This window comes from Falco naumanni, chromosome 3 (assembly GCF_017639655.2).
Source record: "Falco naumanni isolate bFalNau1 chromosome 3, bFalNau1.pat, whole genome shotgun sequence".
Taxonomy (NCBI): Eukaryota; Metazoa; Chordata; class Aves; order Falconiformes; family Falconidae; genus Falco; species Falco naumanni.
In genome coordinates this window covers 7595380-7618161 of record NC_054056.1, presented here as the reverse complement: position 1 = coordinate 7618161, position 22782 = coordinate 7595380, and the positions used below count along the sequence as shown (strand labels likewise).

The following is a 22782-nucleotide window of genomic DNA, read 5'->3' as shown; positions in this document are numbered from 1 at the left end:
GGGAAACTGCTGGGGCAGAGGAAAACTTGGAAGGTGGAGGGAACGATGCTGGAAATATTGGGATTTTTTATCCCAGGTCAAGCAGGGAGAAGCCCCGGTGTCAGCAGCACCCTACCACGATGCAGCCCTCATCCTGCAAGACCAGGCAGCACCCAGGGCCAGCACCCAGCAGGGTGCGGGGGGACACAGGGGACCCGGGTGTCACTCAGCACCGGGAAGCTCCCAGCCCTGGAAGTGGGAAAACGCTGCCTGCCAGGACCAAAAAGCTTCGTCCAAGTTTGGCTCATCCCCAGGGCCGCTGCCATGCCAAGTCCCCATGTCCCCGTGTCCCTGTGTCCCCGTGTCCCCGTGTCAGGCTGGTTTATTTATTTGGCATCAAATCCAGCCCTGGAGAAACGAATCCCGGGAAAACCGAGGAGGGCAAACCAGCCCCGGAGCCGGTTCCTGGGGCACAGTGAAGGACCGCGCACCCCAGCAGCAGTTCCCCCAGGGAGGAAAGGCCGTCGCTGCTTTTAATCCCGGCCCCGGCTGCATCGTTGCAACTTCATTTCGAAGATGAATTTTTGCTGGGAGCTGCAGAGCCAGTTGTGGAGTAAATCACGGCGGGTGCTGCCGGGACGGGAGCATCGCTTCACTCTGCGCCAGCTACAGCAGAGCTACAAAGAGCAGCCCGCTTCGCAGGGCCTTCATCCCTGCAGAGTGGAGGAGGAGGCGGAGGAGAGGAAGGCTGTGGGGGTGCTGGGTGGTGTCTGTGTCTGGGCCAGCCTGGGTGCAGGGTTCTGTCCCCATGGCTCCGTGTGTGGCATGTCCCCTACCCAGAGCCCAGCGGGGGGGCAGCTGGAGCAAAGGAAACTGCTGGCAACAGGTGGCTCTGGTGGCAGCCCTGGGGACAGTGCACTGACCAGGGGACACTGCGCTGCCCTGGGGACACTGCACTGACCAGGGGACACTGCGCTGCCCTGGGGACACTGTGCTGACCAGGAGACGCTGCGCTGACTGGGGGAAACTGCACTACCCTGTGGTCACTGCGCAGCCCTGGGGACACTGCGCAGCCCTGGGGACACTGCGCTGCCCTGGGGACACTGCACTGACCAGGGGACATCGCGCTGCCCTGGGGACGCTGTGCTGCCCTGGGGACACCGCACAGCCCTGGGGACACCGCACTGACCAGAGGAAACTGTGCTGACCTGGGGACACTGTGCTGACCAGGGGACGCTGCGCCGACCAGGGGACACTGCAGTACCCTGGGGTCACTGCACTGACCAGGGGACACTGCACTGCCCTGGGGATGCTGTGCTGCCCTGAGGACACTGCGCAGACCCCTCCCTGCCCCCTCCTCCCAGACCACAGCCACTGCCCCGGGCAGGGGTGCAGCAGGTCACCCCAGTGCTGCCAGCCCCCAACACCCCCTGGCAGCATCCCCAGCATCACCCCTCCCTGCACCACAGGGCCCTCCATTCCCAGTTCCCCCCCCAATCCCCTCCAGCAGCTCCCCGGCCAGGCTGGCACCACAGTGTCACTTACTCACAGGGATGCATCCATCCCCAGGGATGCAGGACAAACCAGACACGTCACACCGTGCCTGGTCAGCACCCTATGTGTCCCCCAGCCGGGACGGCACGTTCTGGAGTGAAGGCGGAGGACGATGGCCACCTCTCCCCACGCTCAGCCCCACGCCAGGCACAGCTGGGACCCCAGCCCCAGTGGGCACCGCCGGTGCGTTGTCCACGCCAAGCACGGAGCAGTGCCAGCAAATCCCCTCCCAGTGACACTAAAAGCCTGTTGCAATAATGCCCGGTGAAGGAGTTAAGCTGCTTAAATGCACAGGCAGGAAAGGGCTGGCATGGTGCTGGCTCTGCAGGGTCCCCCCGAGTCCATGGGGAAGAGAGAAACCCCCAAAATCTTGCTTGGAAGAGGACCCAGGTCACACAGCACCCAAAGGATGAGCTGGGCACAGTCTCTGCCCAGACTGGGGAGGAATATGGGGTTGGTTTTTTCCCAGCAGCTGAACTGAAACCCCTTGGTTCAGGAGGGAAATGCTGCTGAGGCTGAGCTGAAGCAAGACATTGCCAGGATTTTGTGGGAACCAACCTGGAAACATGGAGCTTTTAAGCCACACAAGCCTGTTAGAGTGATGCACCGTGCTTCCCACAGCCTGTTTTTCCACACAAAGCCCCAAATTGTGTTTCCAAACCAATTGCTTTGCAAACCCACATAAAAAGGTGGTTTTTTGCAGCCAGCATGCCACAACATGTTCCCCAGCAGGTCACCACCCTGCTCCATCACCCCACAGCCCAAACCACGAGGGGGAAAAATCCCACCTGCAACCTCCTCGGGTGAGTTAATTTGGTAACACATCCATGCTGCTTAACAAGGATCGTTAATGCACCCTGGACCTGCCACTCACCATGGGGATGCGGCCCGAATTTTGCATGAGAGGAGCTGGAGGGAGACTGGGGGCTCCACAAAGGCGCCTTGTTCCCCACAAAGGGCTGGCGCTGGCCCAGGGCAGGGCAGGTGGGCGGCAGCTCCCAGGGGTCCTTCCCCAGGGGAAGGGGCTTGGGGGAGCCCTGCAGGATGGCGGTGCTACTGGCTGCATGAAGGGGATGGGATGCAGGGAGGGGATGTATGTGGGGGGCAGTGCATGGAGGTGATGTACACATGCATGGAAAGGATGCGTGCATGGAGGGGATGCGTGCATGGAGGGGATGCATGCAATGAAGGGATGCATGCCTGGAGGCTGCGTGCATTCATGGAGAGGGTGCATAGAAGAGATGTACAGAGGGGATATATGTATGCATGGAGTGGTGCATGGCAGATGTGCATGCATGCATGGAGGGGACACATGAAGGGGCTGTGTGCATGCATGGAAGGGATGTATGGACGAGATGTTTGCATGCATCGAGGGGATCTGTGCGTGCATGGAAGAGATGCGTGCATGGAAGGGGTGCATGGAGAGGATGCATGCATGCACGGAGGAGATTCATCGAGGGGATACATGCATGCATGGAAGGTATATATTCATATCGCCAGCAAGTCTGAGCACAAGCAGACACTGCCCCCAGGCCTCTGGGTGAGGGCAGTTCCCCCTCCAGCACATCCACCGCAAATCCCGTTTGTGTAACAGGTCCAAACAGGAGCAAAATTTGGCAAAGGGCCTGTCCCTGCCTGCCAGGGCTGGGGGGGGAGGACCTGCCTCACAGCAGTGCCAGGCAGGGGCACAGGGATGGCTTTGGGGTGGCACGACACAGCACAGCACCCATCCTGCACAGCACAGCTCTAATCCTGCACAGAGGGAAGAAAGGAGGGACAAAGAGAAGTAGGGAGGAAGGAAAGGCAGGTGGACAGCACTGCCCCATGCAGCGACAGGGATGCAGCTGGTGACAACCCATCAGGACCAAGCTCCATCCCATTCCCAGGGTGCAAATCCCATCCCTGATTTCTTCCCAAGCATCTCCTTCCGTCCTGAACAAGAGCTGAAGGGTGAGAGGGCAGGAAGCACTCAGCACCCCGCAGGATGAGCTCGCAGTGCCCCAGCCCTTCCCCATCTCACCGCTACCATCAGCCCCCAAGCGCCTTGCAGAAGCAATCGAGTTAAAATGAAGTAATCACTCCTCAAGCGTAGTCATTTGCAGGAAAAATACAGGCCTTGCTGTTATCGAAAATGGTCTCAGCTGAAACCGTCCCTCCCATCGAGGATAAATGTTTTTAGCTCCGGGGTGTTTGGTGACAGCAGCCTCAAACCCAGCTATCATGGCACCCTCTTAAGGGGAGAACCCAGGAGGAACCCTCTTGGGAACGTCATGGAACCCTCTCCTGGGTTCTCCCGGGCTGGGGGTAGAAAGCTGGGGTTTGGGGCTTTGAATCTTTTAGGAATCAGCAGTACTTTGGGGGGGGGGGGTGGGGGTGTTGTGCTCCATGAGGAGAGGGGCTGCCCCAAGCCCTTAGCCCCGCACCCGCGGGATGGAGCTGCAGCACCCACCAGCCTCACCCAAACCAGTGGACGAGCATCTCCACGCTGACCAGGGCTTTCCACACCAAGACCCTTTAATTTTTACTTTTTCTTCAGAATATCACACTTTGCTTCTAGCATAATAATTCCCCGCTTTTCCCCATTAAATGCACAGGGCATGGGGCCAGTCATCACCTCCCAGGCATTGCTCCCAGCGCTGCCTTCCCTGCAGCAAAAGGCTCTTGCAGAGCTTCAGGAACATGACCTGACCCCCAGAAGCCTGCACTGAAATTTGGGCAATTTTACCTCACAAATTTTTACCTTCTGATTTTTTTTCTCCTTTTCCTTTTATACCACTCTCTCTCCCTCTTCACCCCACGTCCCCCTCTTTCTCTTTCTGTACCTCTACCTATTACATCCCCATCCAGTTCTTTATCTCTAATAAGTCTCTGCCATTTTCTCAAATCACCTGCGTTTTGCTAATGCCAAAAATCCTTTTTCTTTCTTAACAGACAAAATAGATTATCTCATCCCACCTCTCTCTTCCTCGTCTGTCCAGCCCCAAGCGGTCAGACGCCCGACACGGTGCCGTGGCCGGATGTAATAGGGCTATTAGATGAGTTATCATAGCCTGAAAGGATGAAATAACTTCTGTGTCTTTGTCCAAATAAACCTCCCTGTTCCTGTTCCATGCAACGAATGAACAAGAGTTCCCAGAGGAAATAGCCAGGAAAATGTTAGAAGGTGTTACAAGGTGTTAGAAGATGTTATTTAAGACCCAGCCCCTTACCAAGCCACCTCTTGGTTTGTGCTTGAAGGGCACAGGAGTTCCTCTGTGGAGAATTTGGAAGCCCAAGGGTCAGTGCCCAACACCCAGAGCTAAATCCTCACCCGGGCACCGCTCCGACAGCGTTTTACTGAGTGCTTGTTGGCACAGCCTCACAGACACCCAACACGTGGCTGAGTCTGAGGACCACATGCATCCAGAAACCCACTGTTTTTTCACCCTCAGCACTGATTGCAAGAGGAAACATTACTCTCCATCTCAGAAGAGCTTTCTCAAGCTACCCCTCCATCTCCCATGAGCTGCATGCAATCTCCCCAAATCTTCAGGCGAAACCACTGGCATGGCCCGTGGCAGCATCCCAGCCCGTGTGGAAGATGCTCTGGAGTCAGTGAGGCAGTTGGTAGCCCCTGGGATGGCCCCACAGGGCACTGCCCCAGCCAGCTCAGACTAACCTCCCCATGCCCATAAATTCTCCCAGTAGGATTTTAAAGGGATTTTTTTAGAGTGATGCAAAAAACCCAGGTCCTCCCACCTGGGCTGGCGAAGAATGGTCTGAGGCAGCAGCTCCGCTTCAAAATGTAAAATCCCAACACTGTTACTAGGGCTATGCTCGTTCCCTCTCGGCCACCCCACTAAAACCTCCCGTTTCTGGTTTCTGTCCTTACGGGGTGTGACTACTGCGGGAATAGGTCAGGGACCAGCACTGTCCATGTCACCTCCAGGCATGCTGTGATGCTCCTGGGGCTGCACCATTGGGCCGTGGGGTCCCAGCTGCTTCGCTGCCACCCAGGCAGGCGTAGCCCAAGTGCCTCCTTCACACCACCTTTTCAGAGCTTATTCATCTCACTTTGGGTCATTTTTGTCTCTTTTTTTAACTCCCAGAAAGGCCTCTCTAATGGTAGGGGTGACGCAGGGGAATAGCGCTGAGCTTCCCTATGGTCCTAAACCCAGCATCTGCTGATGTTGTCATGCAAAACAGTTAAAAATCCCATTATCAGGGACAAGAAGGTCGGAGTCTGTCCCTGCCCCTCTTCCAGAGCTGTCTGGGAGAGTCTTGTTTGATCCTGGGATTTTTACAAACTGATTTTAACCCAAAAATATTCCAGAATACCATGCACTGTCTGTCCCTCCGTCCCCTCAGTGTTAACCCAGAGCAGCCACCATCCCAGCTGCTTGGATTTGCCCAGCCATACACCTTGCAATAAAATTGTCGCGACGGAGGGAAGACACAGTCACTCAATATGAGTGATCAGCAGACTTCGTTTATTGTCTCTTACAGTCACCTTTTATGCCTTGTTATAATTAGCTCACACATATTACAAAAGTTAAGCTCATTATTGGTTAGTTGCCTAAATACCAAGCCCGCCCCTAGTTTCTCTTCTGTACTTATCTGTTCCCACCTGCAACATTCTTTTCCCACCGTGATCTTCCTGTTATTGGGTAACAAGAACAGCCAAGGATAGTGTATTTTTGCTTTACTTCAGACAAGCTGAGAGCGATGTGCATTTTTGTCCAGCCAGCTGGACTATGTCTATGTGACCCTTTTCAGCTAGCCAGTTATCCACATAAAATGACTTTCATACAAAAAAAGAATAAAGGCATCAAACCCAAGCAGCCCTACACCAAAACTCTCTGTACTGTCTCCTCTGGTATTGCCTTGGAGGTTTATTCTTTGAGAGAGGGGGGGATGTAAATCAGCCAGAACATTTTGGGTCTCTGATCGCTTTCAAAATCGCAAAAGCCATTTATTTTCAGACCTGGGGTTTGAATATTGCTCAGATTTCTCATAATCATCTCTCAGTGCTGACAGGCTGGAGCCTGAGCACAGAGACAGAAGTGCAACCAGCTGTCATTTAAAATTCAGCTGAAAGGAAAGGAGGGAATAATAGTGTATCCAATATTTCTTTATTATTATTTTTAATTTATTTTACTGCTTGTTTTATTTTATTCAATTTTATGTACAGGAGAAGGGTCAGCTCTCCTCTCTCTTGTTTGTCCTCCTCTCAGCGTCGGCAGCTCCGGTTTGGTGGTTTTCCAAACCCCGTTGGAGGTAGGATGCGCTTGGCAGTTTCCACCAGAAAGAGCTCATAGGGCATTGGAGCCGAGCGGGAGTGAACAAAAGTGACCAGCTTGCGAACCAGCACACCTCAGAGATCAACCAGTTATTTTCCCAAATAAGACAGTTCATGCTCAGGGTTCCCTGCAGTGTTGCAAATATTTTGGGTCTGCAGCCGACGGCAGCAGAATGGGAACGTAGTGGGACCTGGAGTACGGGGGGAGGAAAAAAAGATGAGCTAAAATACAGTTTAAAAGGATAAAATATGCTGATTTGCTGCCTTTCTTCACCTGGGCATCTTTTCAAAGTATTTTGAGACATCTTCCCTGCCAAGTCACCCAGGGGTGATGCCTTTGGGTGCCGTTGTGGCAACACATGTCCCAAAAGAAGCATCTCGCCCCCATGGCCGTGATCCTCCTCTGCCCAGCTGGATGATGCCTTGCCGGCATTACACCCTCATTCTTCATCAACCCCCAAACACTGATCCCGGGGACCAGCTCCTGCACTGCCCCAGGCTGGAAAGATGCCTAAACAGGATGATTTTTGCATCAAACACCACTGAAAGTCCAGGGATGGACCAATTCTGCTGCACAACCCAAACACGAGCGGCACTGGAAAAAGCAGTGATGGGAAAAGTAATAACAAGGACCAAGCAAGGATGATGTCCTGGGGCCACGCTGCCCGCGGGCAGAGCTAGTGGGCAGCAGCACAGCTAGATCCTCTCAGCATCTCCCTCTCCTTCCTTATTTACAGCTCGAGATGAAGCCTCCTTGTTCATCTCACTGGCAGAGGACCAGAACTCCTCAATTCTCCGTTAGCCACCACACATGGCATTTCTTTCTATTATTTTTTTTGTAATTATCTAACAATGAAACAATTTAAAGGGGGATAAAAAAATCAGAGGAGGAAGAAGCCATCAGCGTGCTTAAAAAAAATAAACCTCTGTGGGTACGCAGCCACATCTGCCCTTACTGCCACGCTGAGCCAGGAACATTAGGCGCGTGTTTTTAGGTGAAGGATTCAACAGAGTTTATGGGATTGTCCAGCACCATCAGAGGTGTTAAATGTGGGATTCGGGGATAAGCCAAGGATTATGTAAAGTGAGTCTTTAAGCACAATGTATTTGTCATTCGACAATTCAGACACATCTAATAAGAAGGCAATCCATGTCAGCGCGATGGGGCTCTGCCAGCACTGCTGGGTTTGGGGTGAATGGGGCTAGCAAGGGGAAAATCACAGCCGAGCTGTCCCTTATCAAAACCAGGCGGTGGGGACGGGTCCGGCCCCAGGAGCCTCCAAGGGACACAAGGGGAGGAGGGATGGTGGCTGCAGTGATCAGGTGAAAGGAGGTGGGAGGTGTCGCTGGAGGGAGGAGCTCTGTGGTCAGTGGGATGGTGCAGCCCATCGACCACTTTCCCCTGTGGGCTGTTTCCAAGCATCCCTTTCTCTGCCAGAAAAAGGGAATTATTTTGCAGATTGTTTTACAAGATTGTCCTATTGGTGCATTCCAGCCCTGGGATCCCAGCCCAGCATCCCAACCTAAAACACCTGCAGGGCCGTTCGGTCTCCAGGAGGTCCAGCAGAGACTGGACCACATCTGCCCGTGGTGCAAAGGCCACCAAGAGGCAACACCGAGCAACCCCCCCGGAGAAAAAACCCTTGAAGGCAATCTCTCCAGCCCCAGCTTTCTTAATTATCCCTAAGTGAAGCAGACACACCTTCAATTTCTCCACCAAAAAGGGAAAAGGAAATAGATTATTATACTCCTTAATTAAAAAGTGTGTCAGTCTTATAAGCAGTTAATTAATAATTCCACATTAACTTGATTAAGCAGTGGGACAGCGGGAGGCGGTGCAGCACTCATGAAGCTCCCGGGGTCAGGCTGAACCGGCCGGGCTCAGCTCGTCCTTGTAAACCAGGGGATAAATTCTTTGTCCTCAACAGGTCTGGAGGTTTTAGGGATAAAATCACAGCAAACATCAGCCTGGTGTCACCCAGCTCTCAGGGTTCCCACCACCCCCGCATCCCCCCAAGCTCCGGGCCGGGGGCTCCCCATGTCTGCAGGAACAAACCTTACTGGCAGCATTTTTGATTTCCAGCCATGGACAGGTATGAATATCTCAAATTAATGAATGGCTGTGATAAATCACAGCTCATGGACAGTAAGAAGGTTTTAAAACTGAGGGAAGCAAAAAGCATTGCTCCTTTCCCTGGCCGGAGCACCCACACGGTGCTGTCTCCACCTCCTCCTCCTCCTCCTCCTCCTCCTCCTCCTCCTCTCCCCACCCACCCCTGCACCCTCAGCTGGACAGCGGATTTGCATGCACTTCTCCTCAAAAAAGAAAATGTAATTCCAGGATACAAAGTAGTCATTAATCACCAGGAAATTGTGATTGTTACAGGAGAAACATTAACAAAATAATCACAAATTGTTTGCCAGCCCTGATTTGCAAATGCACACGTTTCTAAGGATATGGAAAGGCATCTCATTTTGCTGGTGTAATTAGTTATTAACCCTTTGCCACGTGGTGCAGAGCGTGGGCACCCATGTCTCCCAGCACACAGGCTCACCCACATCACGAGCATCCTCTGCTGCACCCAAAGCCACTCTCGCAGCTGCCCCACCACAAAAAAATTTTAAGCACTCGGTGTCCTCAGAAAGCTGTGGATTTGAGGCTATTAAAATCCTATCATTTTATTGCTGTGATTAGATTAAAACACTGATTTAAAGCAGCCAGCCATGCCGCAGATGGCTGCACACCCCGCTCACTCCCCTCAGGATCATTCCTGCCCAGTGGTAAAGGTGCTGCCAGGACATGGTTGTGCTCAGGATCCCACAGAGACGATGTGGGAAAAGCCAGTTTTGTCCTCCATGGCCCTGCTGGTGCTCGAGGGCTCCTCGTGGTGCCATCACCAGTGGCACCGGGCTGCCCTGAGCCCTTTTGAACTCACTGCACGGATGGGGCATCCCTGCAGCGGCAAGAGTGGGGAGCAAATCCTGCCTCCCACGGTGATTCAGGCTGAGTAAAAGGGGGTGCTGCTGATTAGAGCAAGAAAATGTGCTTTGAAATGCAAGGGCTCATCAAATTCCTCTCTGCATCTGACGGCTTCGATCACCCTGACCGCAGGGGGCCAGGTCCCTGGCTCTGGTGTGGGGTTTTATCCTGGCAACATCCAGGCAGGGGGCTGGAAACCAGCTCCAGCATCCCAAGGGGTGGTCGCCGACCCTGACTTTGCCAGCCCCAGCACTCCTGTCTATCTCTTTTTTAATGCCATGTTGAATTTAACACAACAGAAATGTCTATATTGAATTAATTGCCATCCCGGCGTCGGCACGGGGAAAGGGGGAGATGCGATGCCACATGTCAGGATCTGGCCCACCTCGTCCCGTGGTGGATTCGGCTCCCGGAGGGTGAGCACGCCCCTCTCCCCCCCCCCCTGCCCCTCCCTCCAGCCCCCCAGCCGCTCCCCCCCACCCACCCCCCCCGCCCGGGGACAGCAGCCCGTGTCACGAGCGGTGCCGGTGCTCTGTGGCACACGGGTGCGTTGGCTCGGTGGGCGCGGGGCGGCTGTGGGGGCATTTGTCAGCGGTGATTGACTTGCCAATCCCAGGAATGTCTGAGGACTTTTACACCCACTCCGGTCACAAGCGACGCCAAGGTTCCTCAGAGTGGACAAAGGCGGCGAGAAGAGCTCTTTGTCTCCCTGCTCCCCCCATCTGCTGGCAGAGCCCCCCTCGCCCCCCCTGCAGCAGTTGTAAACCTGACCCCAGAAGAGAAAAGAGGCAGAAAAATCCTCATCAGCACCTTTAGAAAGGATTCTTTTCCAAAACTGGAGTTTCCCTTCATGTCAAACCTTCCAGCCACATGAATTCACACCCCCCAAAAAATGTTGTTTTCCTTTTTTCTCAAAAAAATAATGTGAAATACCAAGCATGTTGGTTACAATCTTCTATTTCAAATCACTGCAGCCTTAGGGATGAGTCATCTGAGTCCGAAGGGACCCTCTCCTGCAGCACCCAGGATAATTTCGGATGCCCGCTGGGCTATGTCACCAGGATGGGGACACACTGGGGAGGGCATGGACCGGGTGGCGGGAGATCTGAGCATCAGGTACTTCTCGCTTGGATATCAATTGATTGCAAAGGAATTTTATGGGAATAAAATACCAGGGGCTTCAGCATGGGACTGGGGGAGCAGGAAGGGAAGGGCTGGATTTAGGGGTGATGCCGATGGCCATGGGTACCCAGCCAGGCCACCCCACCGTGGGCTCACACCCATGCAGCATCTCACAGACCACCAGCAAAGCTCCAGGGCTGACACGGGGAGGGCTGGCGGTAATGAAGGGATCTGCTAATTGCGCTGAGAAGTGGAGTGCAATGAGCAAACTGGGGTTTATGTTGCTGCTGCCGCCCAGGCAGGGAAATCCAATCTCTCCAGGAAATAAGAAATTGTTCTTAAAATCACTGTTTGTTCTGCGGTGGCAGGCCCATCAGTAAGGCAGGCATCTTCACTTCCCTTTTTTCCCCTCTGACCTAATCAGTTTTAACTGGAAGAATAAACGAGACCTTTCCTTCAAGATAATTATACAAAACATTGAATTAAATTACTATTAGGAATTTTTACCTTCCCACTTGTGTCAGGCAACTGTTGTTTTAAATAATCATCTGATGCACATTTGTGGTGCATCTTTCCAGCGAGCGTGTACATCCCTTACAGGCTGGAAGCCGGTGGTCCATAAATCAGAGGAAAGGGGCGTTTTCGTGTCCCCCCCCTCCCCCCGCCCACCGAGGACCCCCCTGCCAGGGCTCAAGGGATGTTCCTGTGCCCATCACCGAGGCCCCTGGGCTGCCACGGCTCGGCACAGGGCGCTGGCGCAGCCTCCAGCACGGCTGATGTTTTCGGGAGTGGTTTGGGATAAAGCAGCCCCGAAGCAGGACCCCGGCCCCGGCGGTGCCGGAGCCCCCCGCGCCCCCCCCCCACCGGGCCGCCCCGCAGAGACCCCGCCGGCTCATCGCAGCGGTGCCCGGGCCGCCTTAAGGCGGGGGGCGGGGCCGCACCGGAGGGCGGGGCTGCGCTCGTGACGCCACGGCTGGCCGCGCCGGGCGGGGCCGAGTCGGACCGAGCGGGGCCGAGCCGAGCCGAGCCGAGCCGAGCCGGGCCGAGCCGAGCCGGGCCGAGCCGGGCCGGACCGAGCCGAGCCGGATGCAGCGGGCGGCAGCGCGGGTGCTGCGTGGGGCGCGGCCCCCCCCCCGTGCGGGCGCTCTCGGGCGCGGCGCGGGCCCCCCCGCGGGGGCTGCTCTATGAGCGGCACGGGGAGCCCCCGGCCGTCGTGCAGTAAGGGGGGCGCGGGGGGGCGGGGCAGGGGTTGCACTGCGGGGGGGCTGTATAGGAGGTGCATCGCGACGGGGTGCAGGGGGGGCCTTTACTAAGGGTGCATTGCAGTAGGGCGTGCAGGGGGGGCTCTACTGGGGATGCGTTGCAGGGAGGTGCAGGGGGAGCTCTACTGGGGATGCTTTGCAGGGGGGTGCAGGGGGGGCTCTACTGGGGATGCGTTGCAGGGGGGGCTCTACTGGGGATGCGTTGCAGGGGGGGCTCTACTGGGGATGCGTTGCAGGGGGGTGCAGGGGGCTCTACTGGGGATGCGTTGCAGGGGGGGCTCTACTGGGGATGCTTTGCAGGGGGGGCTCTACTGGGGATGCTTTGCAGGGGAGGCTCTATGGGGGATGCTTTGCAGGGGGGTGCAGGGGGCTCTACTGGGGATGCGTTGCAGGGGGGCTGTATTGGGAGTACATTGCAGTAGGGAGTGCAGGGGCGTGAAGCTGGGGTGCATTGCAAGGAGCACAGGGGGTGCAGGTTGGAGCAAGGCTGGCGTGCGGGTGCAGCAGGAGCATAAGCGTGGGGTGGGGGCTAGCAGAGGGGTGCAGGGTGGGGTGGAGGTGCGGGGGGGGCGTGTGGGGCCCGGGGTGCTGGCAGGCTGCTTTCAGAGTGCATTGGTGGTGGGGGTCAGGGGTTGCCCCCCACAGGGTGCAGCTCCTTGCAGGACCCCCAGGCAGTGCCAAGGGGGCTGGGAGGCTCCCAGGCACACAGGGGGTCCCTGGGGGTGCCCCCATTCCCCGCATCCCGCAGTGTCTCACAGGCAGGTGCTGTGGGGGTGGGGGGGCTTGCCTCCACTTCCCCCACCCACCTGCTGCTGCTTCAGTTTGCCTTAAAACCACGTGTTTTCCCCAAAAGCCCATTCCTGATTAATTTGGGGTACGATGGAGAAGTTGGAGCCACCAGCATCGCTGCACCCTGACTTCACCCTTGGCTGCATCAGACTGAGGGGGTTTCTCTGGGGTCCCAGCTCGAGGACCAAGCCAGTGTCGCAGCTGTCGGGGCCAGCGACTGGCACCTGGTGCTGCGGGATTTTCCTTCTAAAACGGCCAAAAAGCCTTATAAGGGGAAGTCACATTTTGGTGTGGTTTAGGCCCGATTATCAAGGGAGGAAACAAACTTTGAGGACTTGCTGCCCTGCCCCGCTCGGACCAACTGAGGTCACCCCTGGAGATGCCGGAGGTGCAGCCCGTTGTGTGGGTGCCCCTGCACCCCAAGCCCCCGGGGTCTGGGGGGATGGATGGTTGCTTTTCCTTATGACCATTTAATTGTGCAACAGTGCTCGTTGCTCTTGAGATTTGCTGCCCCATCGCTTGCGCAAGGCCGGTCTTGGGCTTCACCACTTCTCGTTTCTGCAGATTTCTGACAAGTTCCCGTAACACTAAAGTGGGGCAGGACAAGCTGTAAAATCCCCATCCAATGGAATAGTGTATGGGTTTTTTTTACACAACCTGCTGAATTTGTTAAGATTATTGAGCGTTACTTTGCTTGGTGACATGGGATTTTGTTGGGTGTTGGCTTTTGGCAGCTTCCATCAAAAATCTGTCCATCTGTCTAATATAAATCTGATATTTTTTTTAACGAGATGGCAATTGGAGCTGTGGGTTTGTGCACAAGCCAATGCCGTGTGGAGATGCTGTGTGATATTACCTTTAACCTCAATATTTAACCTCATTTAAGAAAAAGGAAGGGGTTTCAATTAGTCAGATATGCAGAGGGTGGCAAAACTCAAAATTATTTAATTGGCTGCCTAACAAGGCAGAAAAATATATACAGCATGGAGAAGGCATTGCTAGGGGCCAGAGAGCCAGAGGCATGGGCATCCTTCAACAGCAGTGCCTGCGGGTGGGTCCCCGTGTCTTGGAATGCTAATTTTTATTTTCTTTTTAATTTTTTTAAGCCTTAAACAGGATGGAGCGTCAGTGTTTTCCTTCCAAAGCCTTGCCATTCAGCTTGAAGCTGGTTTGCAAGGAGCTAACTTCATCCAGCTGATTCTGGCAGGCGGTTTGCCCAGCAGCTGCTGCCGCTCCTTGGATGCTGGACACACACCTGGCTTCCAAATTCATAACCTTGCCAAAAACTGCACGGATCTGGGCAAAACCCACCAAAGTCAGGACTCTTGGTTGTACTGAGCAGCTGCGGGGCTGTATTCTGCACCTTGCTGATGCCAAACTCTCCAAGGGAGGTTTTTGGACCCTGCTGGGAGCCTGATGCACATCTCATCGTCCAGATTGCTAATTAGGAGAGGAAAATACTTGCAAATGCCGGAGACCTGCCCCTGAGATGAGTGTGCAGGGCTAGGATAGCTGGAGTGATGGCAGAGGGTGGTCTTCCATGACGCAGACAGAGGGTTCTGTGCTTGGGGGCACAGCTGTATAGTGAGGGTGCTCAGCGAGGGTGCTCAGCAAGCATTCAGGCTGTGGGTTTCTGTTTGGCTGGCTGCTGCTGAGGAGCTGGAGCGTGGTGACCTCTCCTGAAGCCGGCACTGGAGCGCATGTGGGGCCGTAGCTGGAGCTGCTGCCAGCAGGGCAAGTTCCCGTGTGCTGACGGCCGCCGGACGCATGCACGCTGCTGTTTAATTAAAACCTCAACGTTCAGCTGCGCAGCTAGGAGGAGGGAAGGGGGGAGCCACTTTGGCAGCACAGGCCAAGCCATGAAAAGAAATTCAGCGTCTTGTTCCTGGTGACATGTAGTTAGCAGCGTGTAATTGCAGCAAAGAGCTGCTCCCAATGTTGGCAGCCTTTGTGAGCCCCTTTGCGGAGCCCCCAGCTCGTTTAAATGTGGTTAAAATTGCCTTCGTCTTGCCAATGGGCACGGCCGGGTGGGTTTGCCCTGGCTGGGAGGTGGGTCAGGCAGTCACCAAGCTCCCAGTTGCTCTGTCCCCTTGGTCTGCGGCATGGTGCTGATGGGTTTTACGGAGGAACTTCCCCCCTGCTCCTTGCAAGACCCAAGGTATCCCAGATGTTTTATACTGCAATTCCCTAGGGCTGTGCACGCCAGGAGGATGCGTTTGAGGCAGGGAGATGAGCTGGATTAACCAGCCCTCCTCTTCCCTTGGTGTAAGAGCATCTTCATCATGTTTAAAATGGTCTTGTGGCAAAAGGGTTGGGGATGTCATCCCTCTCAGAGAGGCTTTTTTCTGTGCCAGGACTCTTCAGGGTTTGTTCCTAACCCTGGCTGAGGGTGTGAGGTTTAGGGGTGGATGTGGGCACTGCTGCTCCCTGGGGCACAGGAGTCTCGGCGGGGTCATCGAAGTCCAATGTTTGGTTTCTTCACTCGATGAGACCAGGCTACAGCAGTATAGGTGACATGGGGTACAGGGTGCTGGTTAATGTGTAGGTGATACAGGCATCTCTCTCCAGAAGACATCAGCCTGGCCAATGTTGATGCACTTTTCCCTTGTGTCTCCCTGTTTAGACTAAAGGACCTTGAGGTGGCCAAGCTGGGGGACTCCGATGTCCACGTCAAGATGCTGGCAGCCCCCATCAATCCTGCTGACATCAATATGATCCAAGGTAACGTGCCGGCCGTGTCTTTTTTTGCGTATTAATTCTTGCATGGTGCTCCCAGCGGGATGTCTTGGAGGGCCTGGAGACGGCTCCTGGGATGGGGAGGGCTGGGGTATGATGGGGTCTGCAGCTTACTTCCAGCTTCCCGGCAGGGACCTACGCCATCCTGTCCCCGCTGCCGGCCGTGGCGGGGAATGAAGGTGTTGGGGAAGTGCTGGAGGTCGGGCGTCGTGTGGCAGCTCTAAAACCTGGGGACTGGGTCATCCCGGCGGATGCTGGACTCGGTGAGTGCATACCCCGGCATCCTCGGTGCTGGGAGCCATGGCACCGCTGGGTCCTTACACACCAGCAAGCTACTCCTCTGCATCCCCCCACCTGCAAAGCATCTTCTCAGGGGATTTTTGGGGTGCTTGAACCCCCTGATTGCTTACCAAGCCTGCACAGAGAGCAAACCCATGGCCATGCTCTTGTGCGAACTGATGCTTGGGGAGCTCCATCCTGTTCCAGGACCCCCCAGCACCATATTTGTTGGGTGTCTGTAGAGCCACGTGCCTCTCCTGCTTACAGCAATTACATCTAATCGAATGTGACTTAAATGGGGGAAAAAAAAAAAGCTTCATTAAAGAATGCTGGGCAAGGGAGGCAGCAGTTGGAGCCCCTTCTGTGCTGTATTAGCCTGATCATAAATATAATGGGCTGGATTGTCTTGGATGAGAAGCACCGGGATAACTGCTGGAGCTGCACAAAGGCATCTTCATTTCTTACCTGTTTATATCATGGCTTATGTTTTGTTGTTTCCACCACGCATTTTTATTTTTAATATGTTTTTTCTTTAAAGCAAGCTCAGTATGTGATCCCCAGCGACTGATGCTGCTCATCCTCTGCAGATGCAGGGGAGCTCCAGGGAAGGATGGGGGGCTCAGGGGAAGGGGCTGCTGTGCACGGGACACATCCAGTGCAAAAATCTGGAGCACTCACAATAGCAGCGATAGCAATGCCGTTGCTTATGCTAAACCTGAATTTAGAAATAATCCACTTTTCTGTAGCATAGACCCTTTATGGGGCTTCTGCGCCATTCTAAAGCATCGCAGCAATCTGTGCTTCTCTGGAAACAACTGTGTTTTGTCACATCAGCTTAGAGCTTCTTTAAAGACCTGGGATAAAACATTTAACCTGTGCAAGGTCATGGTTACATCTCATTACAGTTTTCTCTTTAATAGTGCTCTGGTGGGAAAGCATGGGAATTTATTTTCCAACCAATGTCTCTTGTGCTTCTCCAAAATGCCAATGGCCAGAAAAATGGCTGGTTCTGGTTCAGTGTAACAGATTGCTCTCTGCTTATTTTTTCTTAAAAGGCTTTTTTGCTTAATGGGAGAACGAAAGCTATCTAGTTAAGATCCAAATGTCATATTTTTAAACATAAAAAAAAAAGTAAATGGATGCTAGGGGGCTAAAGCGGATAGAAGTATAAAGGGAGTGAATCGAACTAAACTGGATTTGAATATATGGGCCCGTCTATAGGATGGGGAGTGTTTCCATTATCTCTGCACACTCCCTGCGCTCAGGGAGCCCCGGCCTCATTATCCCTCTGGGAAATGATTGGACTTTGCTGGGTGATAAATCTTGGCAGGCAGCGGAGAATCCAGTCCCTGCCTCTCACAATATTTTGGCCATACCCATACAGGAAAATATTTCATAATTCGCTCTCCAGGGTTTAAACTGTGCACAGCGTGGCAGTGCTGCCACGACCAGCATTGCAGCTATGGCCTGAGTTGCGGTCTCGTAATGTTTTCCTTTCCTTGCTCACCTTCCTGCCGCTCTGCCTGCAATGCTCTGGTACCCCAGGGACGTGGCGGACACACGGGGTGTTCCCCGAGGAGATGCTGCTGAAGGTGCCCAGCGACATCCCGGTGCTGTGCGCCGCCACCTTGAGCGTCAACCCCTGCACAGCGTACCGCATGCTGGCTGACTTCGAGACCCTGGCGCCAGGTATGGCTTCACCAGGTGGAAAACAAGGGGGGTGGGTTGGCCAGTTGCTTCTGCAACAAAAAATCAGGATTTATTTATATCCAGGTGACTCTATCATCCAGAATGCCGCCAACAGCGGCGTGGGCCAGGCTGTCATCCAGATCGCCAAAGCCTCCGGCATCAGGACCATCAATGTGGTGAGGGACAGGTGGGTCCCCTGAGAGAGGAGAGGGTCTCCTGCAGGGCAGGAGCTTCCCTCAGCCTGGGCCAGAGGCTGGCAGGAGGTCAGGCAAGTTTGGCAGCTGGATCTGGTCATCCTGGCCATCCAGCCCAGAATTTTCCTGTTTGCTCCTCCAGGGTGTCCTCCAGCCTCTGCCCTGTTGTCCCCAGGCTATGTCTGAGCAGGAGGGAGGAGGAGATGACACTCCGCTTTCCGCCTCATCTTTTTTTTTTTTTTTTCTCTCCTCCCTCAGACCTGGTCTCCCAGAGCTAGTGGAGAGGCTGATGGCCCTGGGCGCAGACCACGTCATCACGGAGGAGATGCTGAGAAAGCCAGAGATGAAAGATATATTTAAGGTACCTCAATGCTGATCCCACTGGAGAGACCATCCAGCGAGTCGGCGCTGGGGGGAGAGGTGCAGGGATGGTGGGAAGGACAAATCTCTCTCTAGATCAGGATTTAACCCCAGAAGTGGGGGGCTTTTGCTGCGGCCACAAGGTCCAGAACATAGATTTTAACTCTATGACTCTTAGCTGCCCCCAGGGTAAACATTGAGGTTAAGGCAGTTGCCACCTCAAAAACCGCAGTCCCATCCTCCAAAGGAGCCCTAAAATTTGGGAACCTTCTTAATAAACTCTTGCAGAGCATCCCGAAGCCCCGGCTCGCCCTGAACTGCGTTGGAGGCAAAAGCACTACAGAGATGCTGCGGCATCTGCAGTAAGTTTGGCCGGGTGGTGGCTCGGGCACGGGCTCAGGGACAGCAGCCAGCCCTGGAGGGTCCTGCTGCAGAGCCCTTGGAGCACAGGAGGTGGCTGGAGTTGCTGTTAGCTGATGGTCATTACTGAATTTTTGGAGAGGGGAGATGAGTGGAGAAGTGGGTTTGGAAAATAGCAGGACTTCAGGTTAAGCTGTCATCACTGCGTGTCTCAAATGCTGCCAGTGGCTGGAGGCAGCTGAGGTCCAGTTATGAAGGTCCACCAGGTCCTGGGCAGGTGTAACTGGGGTATTTAGCTGTAAATTCAGCTAATGGCGCATGGGAGCGAGAGGGGAGCTCTGGAAAGTGGAGGCTGAGGGGCCTGTCGGTGCCATGGTGGGGTTGGGTACAGCAGAAGGAGAGGCTGCAGGGTCAAAGCTGCACGTTGCGGGTGGCACAACCCAAGAGCCCCTTCCTCTTCCAGGCCCAAAGGGACCATGGTCACCTATGGTGGGATGGCAAAGCAGCCTGTGATGGTGCCTGTGGTGAGTACTGGAGATGCTCTTGATTTCCCCCAGGACAGGTCCCCTGTGCTCCACTGCGGATGTCCCGGTCCCCTCAGCACCACAGGAGCTCGGCTCTCCCCTGCGTGCAAACTGAGAGCTCCAACCTTTTTATTTAACTGCTGGGGTCCGTTATGGGACAAGATGCTTTGCATCCCAGTGCAGGTCTTTTGGCTTTATTTATGGAGGATTTGGGTGGCTGTTAAATCCCCACCGGTGCCAAGCATCAAACCCACCCTGACTCCACGCCTTGGAGTCACATCTCCACATCCCACCGGGCCCTGGCTCACAAATGAGAGCGCTAACAAAGGAGCGAGGAGCCTCATTGCCACCTTCCACGGCTGTCACGCTGGGAGGGGACACACAGGTCTCACCTGGGTGTGTGGTTCCCTCTCTCCGCAGAGTGCCTTCATCTTCCGGGACGTGCGGCTCTGCGGCTTCTGGGTGACCCAGTGGAAGAAGGACCACGCGCAGGGTGAGCCGGCTGGGTGCTGGGGGGCGGCACAGGAACCAGTGCCAACCACACCGGTGCTGTCCTCTTTATTCTTACTTGTGTCACAAGTGCTGATAGTCCTCAGCAGGGCTGAAACAGGGGCGCTGGGCAGTGTGGCTTGGGGAGGGACAGTGGTGAGCCACCGTGCTGGGGGCACATGCCACATGCCTGAGCTGGGAACCCATCGCACCCCAGCATCCCCTGGGTAGCATCAGGCAGGGGTCCCTGGGGACAGGCGATGGCTCTGGGACACGTGATGGTAAGAGCTCCCCCCTTCCCTTGCAGACCAGAGCCTGGCTGACATGATGGACGCCTTGTGCCAGCTGATCCGGAGGGGTCAGCTCACCGCGCCAGCATGCACCGAGGTCCCGCTCCAGGACTACAAGGCAGCGCTGGAGGCCACCATGAAGCCCTTCACGTCCTCGAAGCAGATCCTCATCTTCTGACCTGCAGCTCAACCGCGGCGGTGGGCTGAGCCCACTGCTGCTTCGCCACAGCCAGGCTTGCCCTTCCTTCCTTGTCCGCAAACAAGAGATGCTTAGGCGGAAAAAAAACCCTCCAGATCCACTGATTTTTCTCTTTTTTTTTCCTCTTTTTTTTTCTTTTTTTTCTTTTTTTTCTCTTTTTTTTTCCTTTTTTTTTTCTCTTTTTTTTTTGTTGTTGTTGTTGTTTAAAGTTTTTAAAGCAGCATGTGTAATTGCTTCTGGAGGAAGGCTGCAACCTTGCTTTAGCTGGGGGGGGGTTGGGTGGAAGAGAAGGCTCAGGGAGCCTGGGGACAGCGGCTCGCTCAGCTCAGGGTATCCAAAGAGCAGCAGCTCCCCCCCCTCTCTCATCTTTTTGGGGCTGAGGGTGTTGCATTGCAGTCCCCTGCCTCCTTAGCAGCTGTCAGTGTTGTTCTGCTGTTTGCACTGTCCTTCCAGGTGATTTTTGGCTGCTTGTGGGTGGCTCTGCAGGGTAGCAGGGGGCTGGTCACTGCCCTCCTCCCAACCAGCACAGCCCTGCAGCCTCTGAGCCGCCTCCATGTCCCCCCTCCAAGTTCAGCAGAAAGTGCCAGGGGGTTGGGGGCACTCCCCACATTGAAATGCAGAGAAACCTCAATTTTTTAAATGGATTTTTTTTATTGTAAAAATTTTTTATTTTATTTTTCCCTGCGCAGCTCATGCAGTGCTGGCAGAGGATGCCTGTGCCGGCTGGAGGACAAGGGCACAAAGGGCTTTTCCAGCCCTTGGCATCCCCTCCTTTCAAAAATGAGCTCGAACAGCTCAAAAAAAGAGAAATGCCAAGTTAGCGAATACAAAGAGGCCTTTTTGCAGTACCTGGACTTGAACTCAGTTTTGCTGCTGCCCCTGCTGTCACTACTGATCGTGATGAGAACCTCATGGAAATCCATGTCTATAATACGTATCTATTTTTTTAATACGTATATATTTTTTTAAGATGCTGCCAATAAATGTTTCTATGCTTAGTCGGGTGCGTGAGGGTGGGCAAGGGATGTGTGGCACTGAGGATGGGCACACGCAATGCGCCGGGCTCCCTTGCTACCTCGCCTTTTCCCCATCCTAAATCTTGGGGATTTTCTATCCTATAAAGCTTTAATTACAATTGCACGTAAACAGTTAGCATCCTGCTAAAAGTAGCAGGAGGATGGATGTGGTTTTGCCCCATTAGCAACCGTCAGTCATCAAAACCAGTGTTTTTTACCCCAGATCTGTGCCCCAAGACAGACAAAGATGCACTTTTTCCCCCCACCCAGTTATTGCAATGGGAAGGATGAGGCTCATCCTCAGGGCAACAAGAACCACAATTCCCTTCAAAAGCCTTTTCAAAGCACCATGGTGTTCACTTGAATTTCAGTTTTTGGTCTTAATTACGATATTCGTAATTTGTAATGGGGGAGTGAGCTGCTGCTCCTGTCCCTCTGCTCTGCAGCCAGCAAAGCCCAGGAGCAAGGGGCCAGCGCCTGCCTGGCGGGGGAGCGCCCGCCCAGCCTTCCAAGGTCCCTTACAAGTGGCAGAGAAACTCCAGGTTATTTATTATCCATCATGTTGGTGGCCACCTGTCTACCCCTGCTCGCCCCTGGGTTTGGGGTCAGAAGAGGACAGTCCAGTCCTGAGCTGCAAGGTGGTGAGATGCTGTGGGTGTGACGCACGCCTTCACCCCTCCTTCCCCTAGCAGCTCCACCAGTAAAGCTGGAGCCGCAACCAGTCTCATCCACACGCACCACAAGAGTGACAATCCCAAAGATGTGCTATAAAGCTTGTAAAGTCCGGTGGCAGAACAAGGTGGGGAGCAACTCCTTGAGCTCCTCTTGGGTGTGAGGTTCAGCGCCGCTCAATCCTATTAGACAGCAGAGAATCCACATGGCAGTACCTAGAATAAAACCCATCCATTGTAGAGGGATGGGGTGGAATTTTGGGAACGTGGCTGCTCATGGCTTGGACAGGCATACTCTGCTGGGTAAGAAGCTGGCTGGATGGGCTGCAGAGTGGTTGGCAGTGGAGTCACATCCTGCTGGTGGCCGGGCGCACGGGCTGTCCCATGGGCTGGGTGCTGTTTAATGTCCTCATCAGAGGTCTGGACCAGGGGATCGAGGGCACCCTCAGGCAGTTCGCAGATGACACCAAGCTGGGTGGGAGTGTGGATCTGCTGGGGGGCAGGAGGCTCTGCAGTGGGGTCTGGACAGGGTGGACCATGGCCAAGGCCAAGTGCATGGGGTTCCACATGGCTCCGTGCCATGTCCTCATGTGGGACACAGTGATCCCGTGTAACGCTACAGGCTGGGGGCAGGGGGCTGGAAGAGCTGCCCCTGGCCTGACGCTGAGCTGGGGGAGGAAGGGGCACGGAGCCCCCAGGAGCTCTGAGGGGCGGGTGGGCTCAGAGCAGCCATGGCTGCTGCGGCCTCCGGCTGGGATGTGCTGTGCCCCCCTGCGTGGCCCTGACGCCCCCCCCCCTCCCCCAGCCCAGGGCACTGGGGGGCTGTAGAGTGAGCAAGGCAGCGTGCAAACATTTGTTCCTGAGAACAACAAAGAGTTTACTCCTACTTACTCCTATATTAACTTGTTTCAACCTCAACGACTCCTACACTATTGTGTTTTCTAACTTGATGACTCCTATACTAATGTGTTTCTACCTCTGTATTCCTATACTACTGTATTTCTGCCTCTG

At 54.6% G+C, this 22782-nt stretch overlaps 1 protein-coding gene across 2 annotated transcripts; it reads left to right on the top strand.

Annotated features, from left to right (window-relative positions):
- The first annotated feature begins 11904 nt into the window (after positions 1 to 11904).
- MECR (mitochondrial trans-2-enoyl-CoA reductase) lies at positions 11905 to 21080 on the top strand. 2 transcript variants are annotated; one of them, XM_040588094.1, is made up of 10 exons: positions 11905 to 12131; positions 15588 to 15685; positions 15832 to 15963; positions 17525 to 17668; positions 17753 to 17855; positions 18121 to 18223; positions 18511 to 18584; positions 19046 to 19106; positions 19527 to 19599; positions 19903 to 21080. In XM_040588094.1, the coding sequence occupies exons 2-10, from the start codon at positions 15640 to 15642 to the stop codon at positions 20061 to 20063; spliced, it is 897 nt and encodes a 298-aa protein (XP_040444028.1). In that variant the 5' UTR covers positions 11905 to 12131; positions 15588 to 15639; the 3' UTR covers positions 20064 to 21080. The 2 variants fall into 2 exon arrangements, with proteins under 2 accessions (XP_040444028.1, XP_040444026.1); XM_040588092.1 differs by lacking the exon at positions 11905 to 12131 and adding an exon at positions 12735 to 15229.
- Positions 21081 to 22782: the final 1702 nt, after the last annotated feature.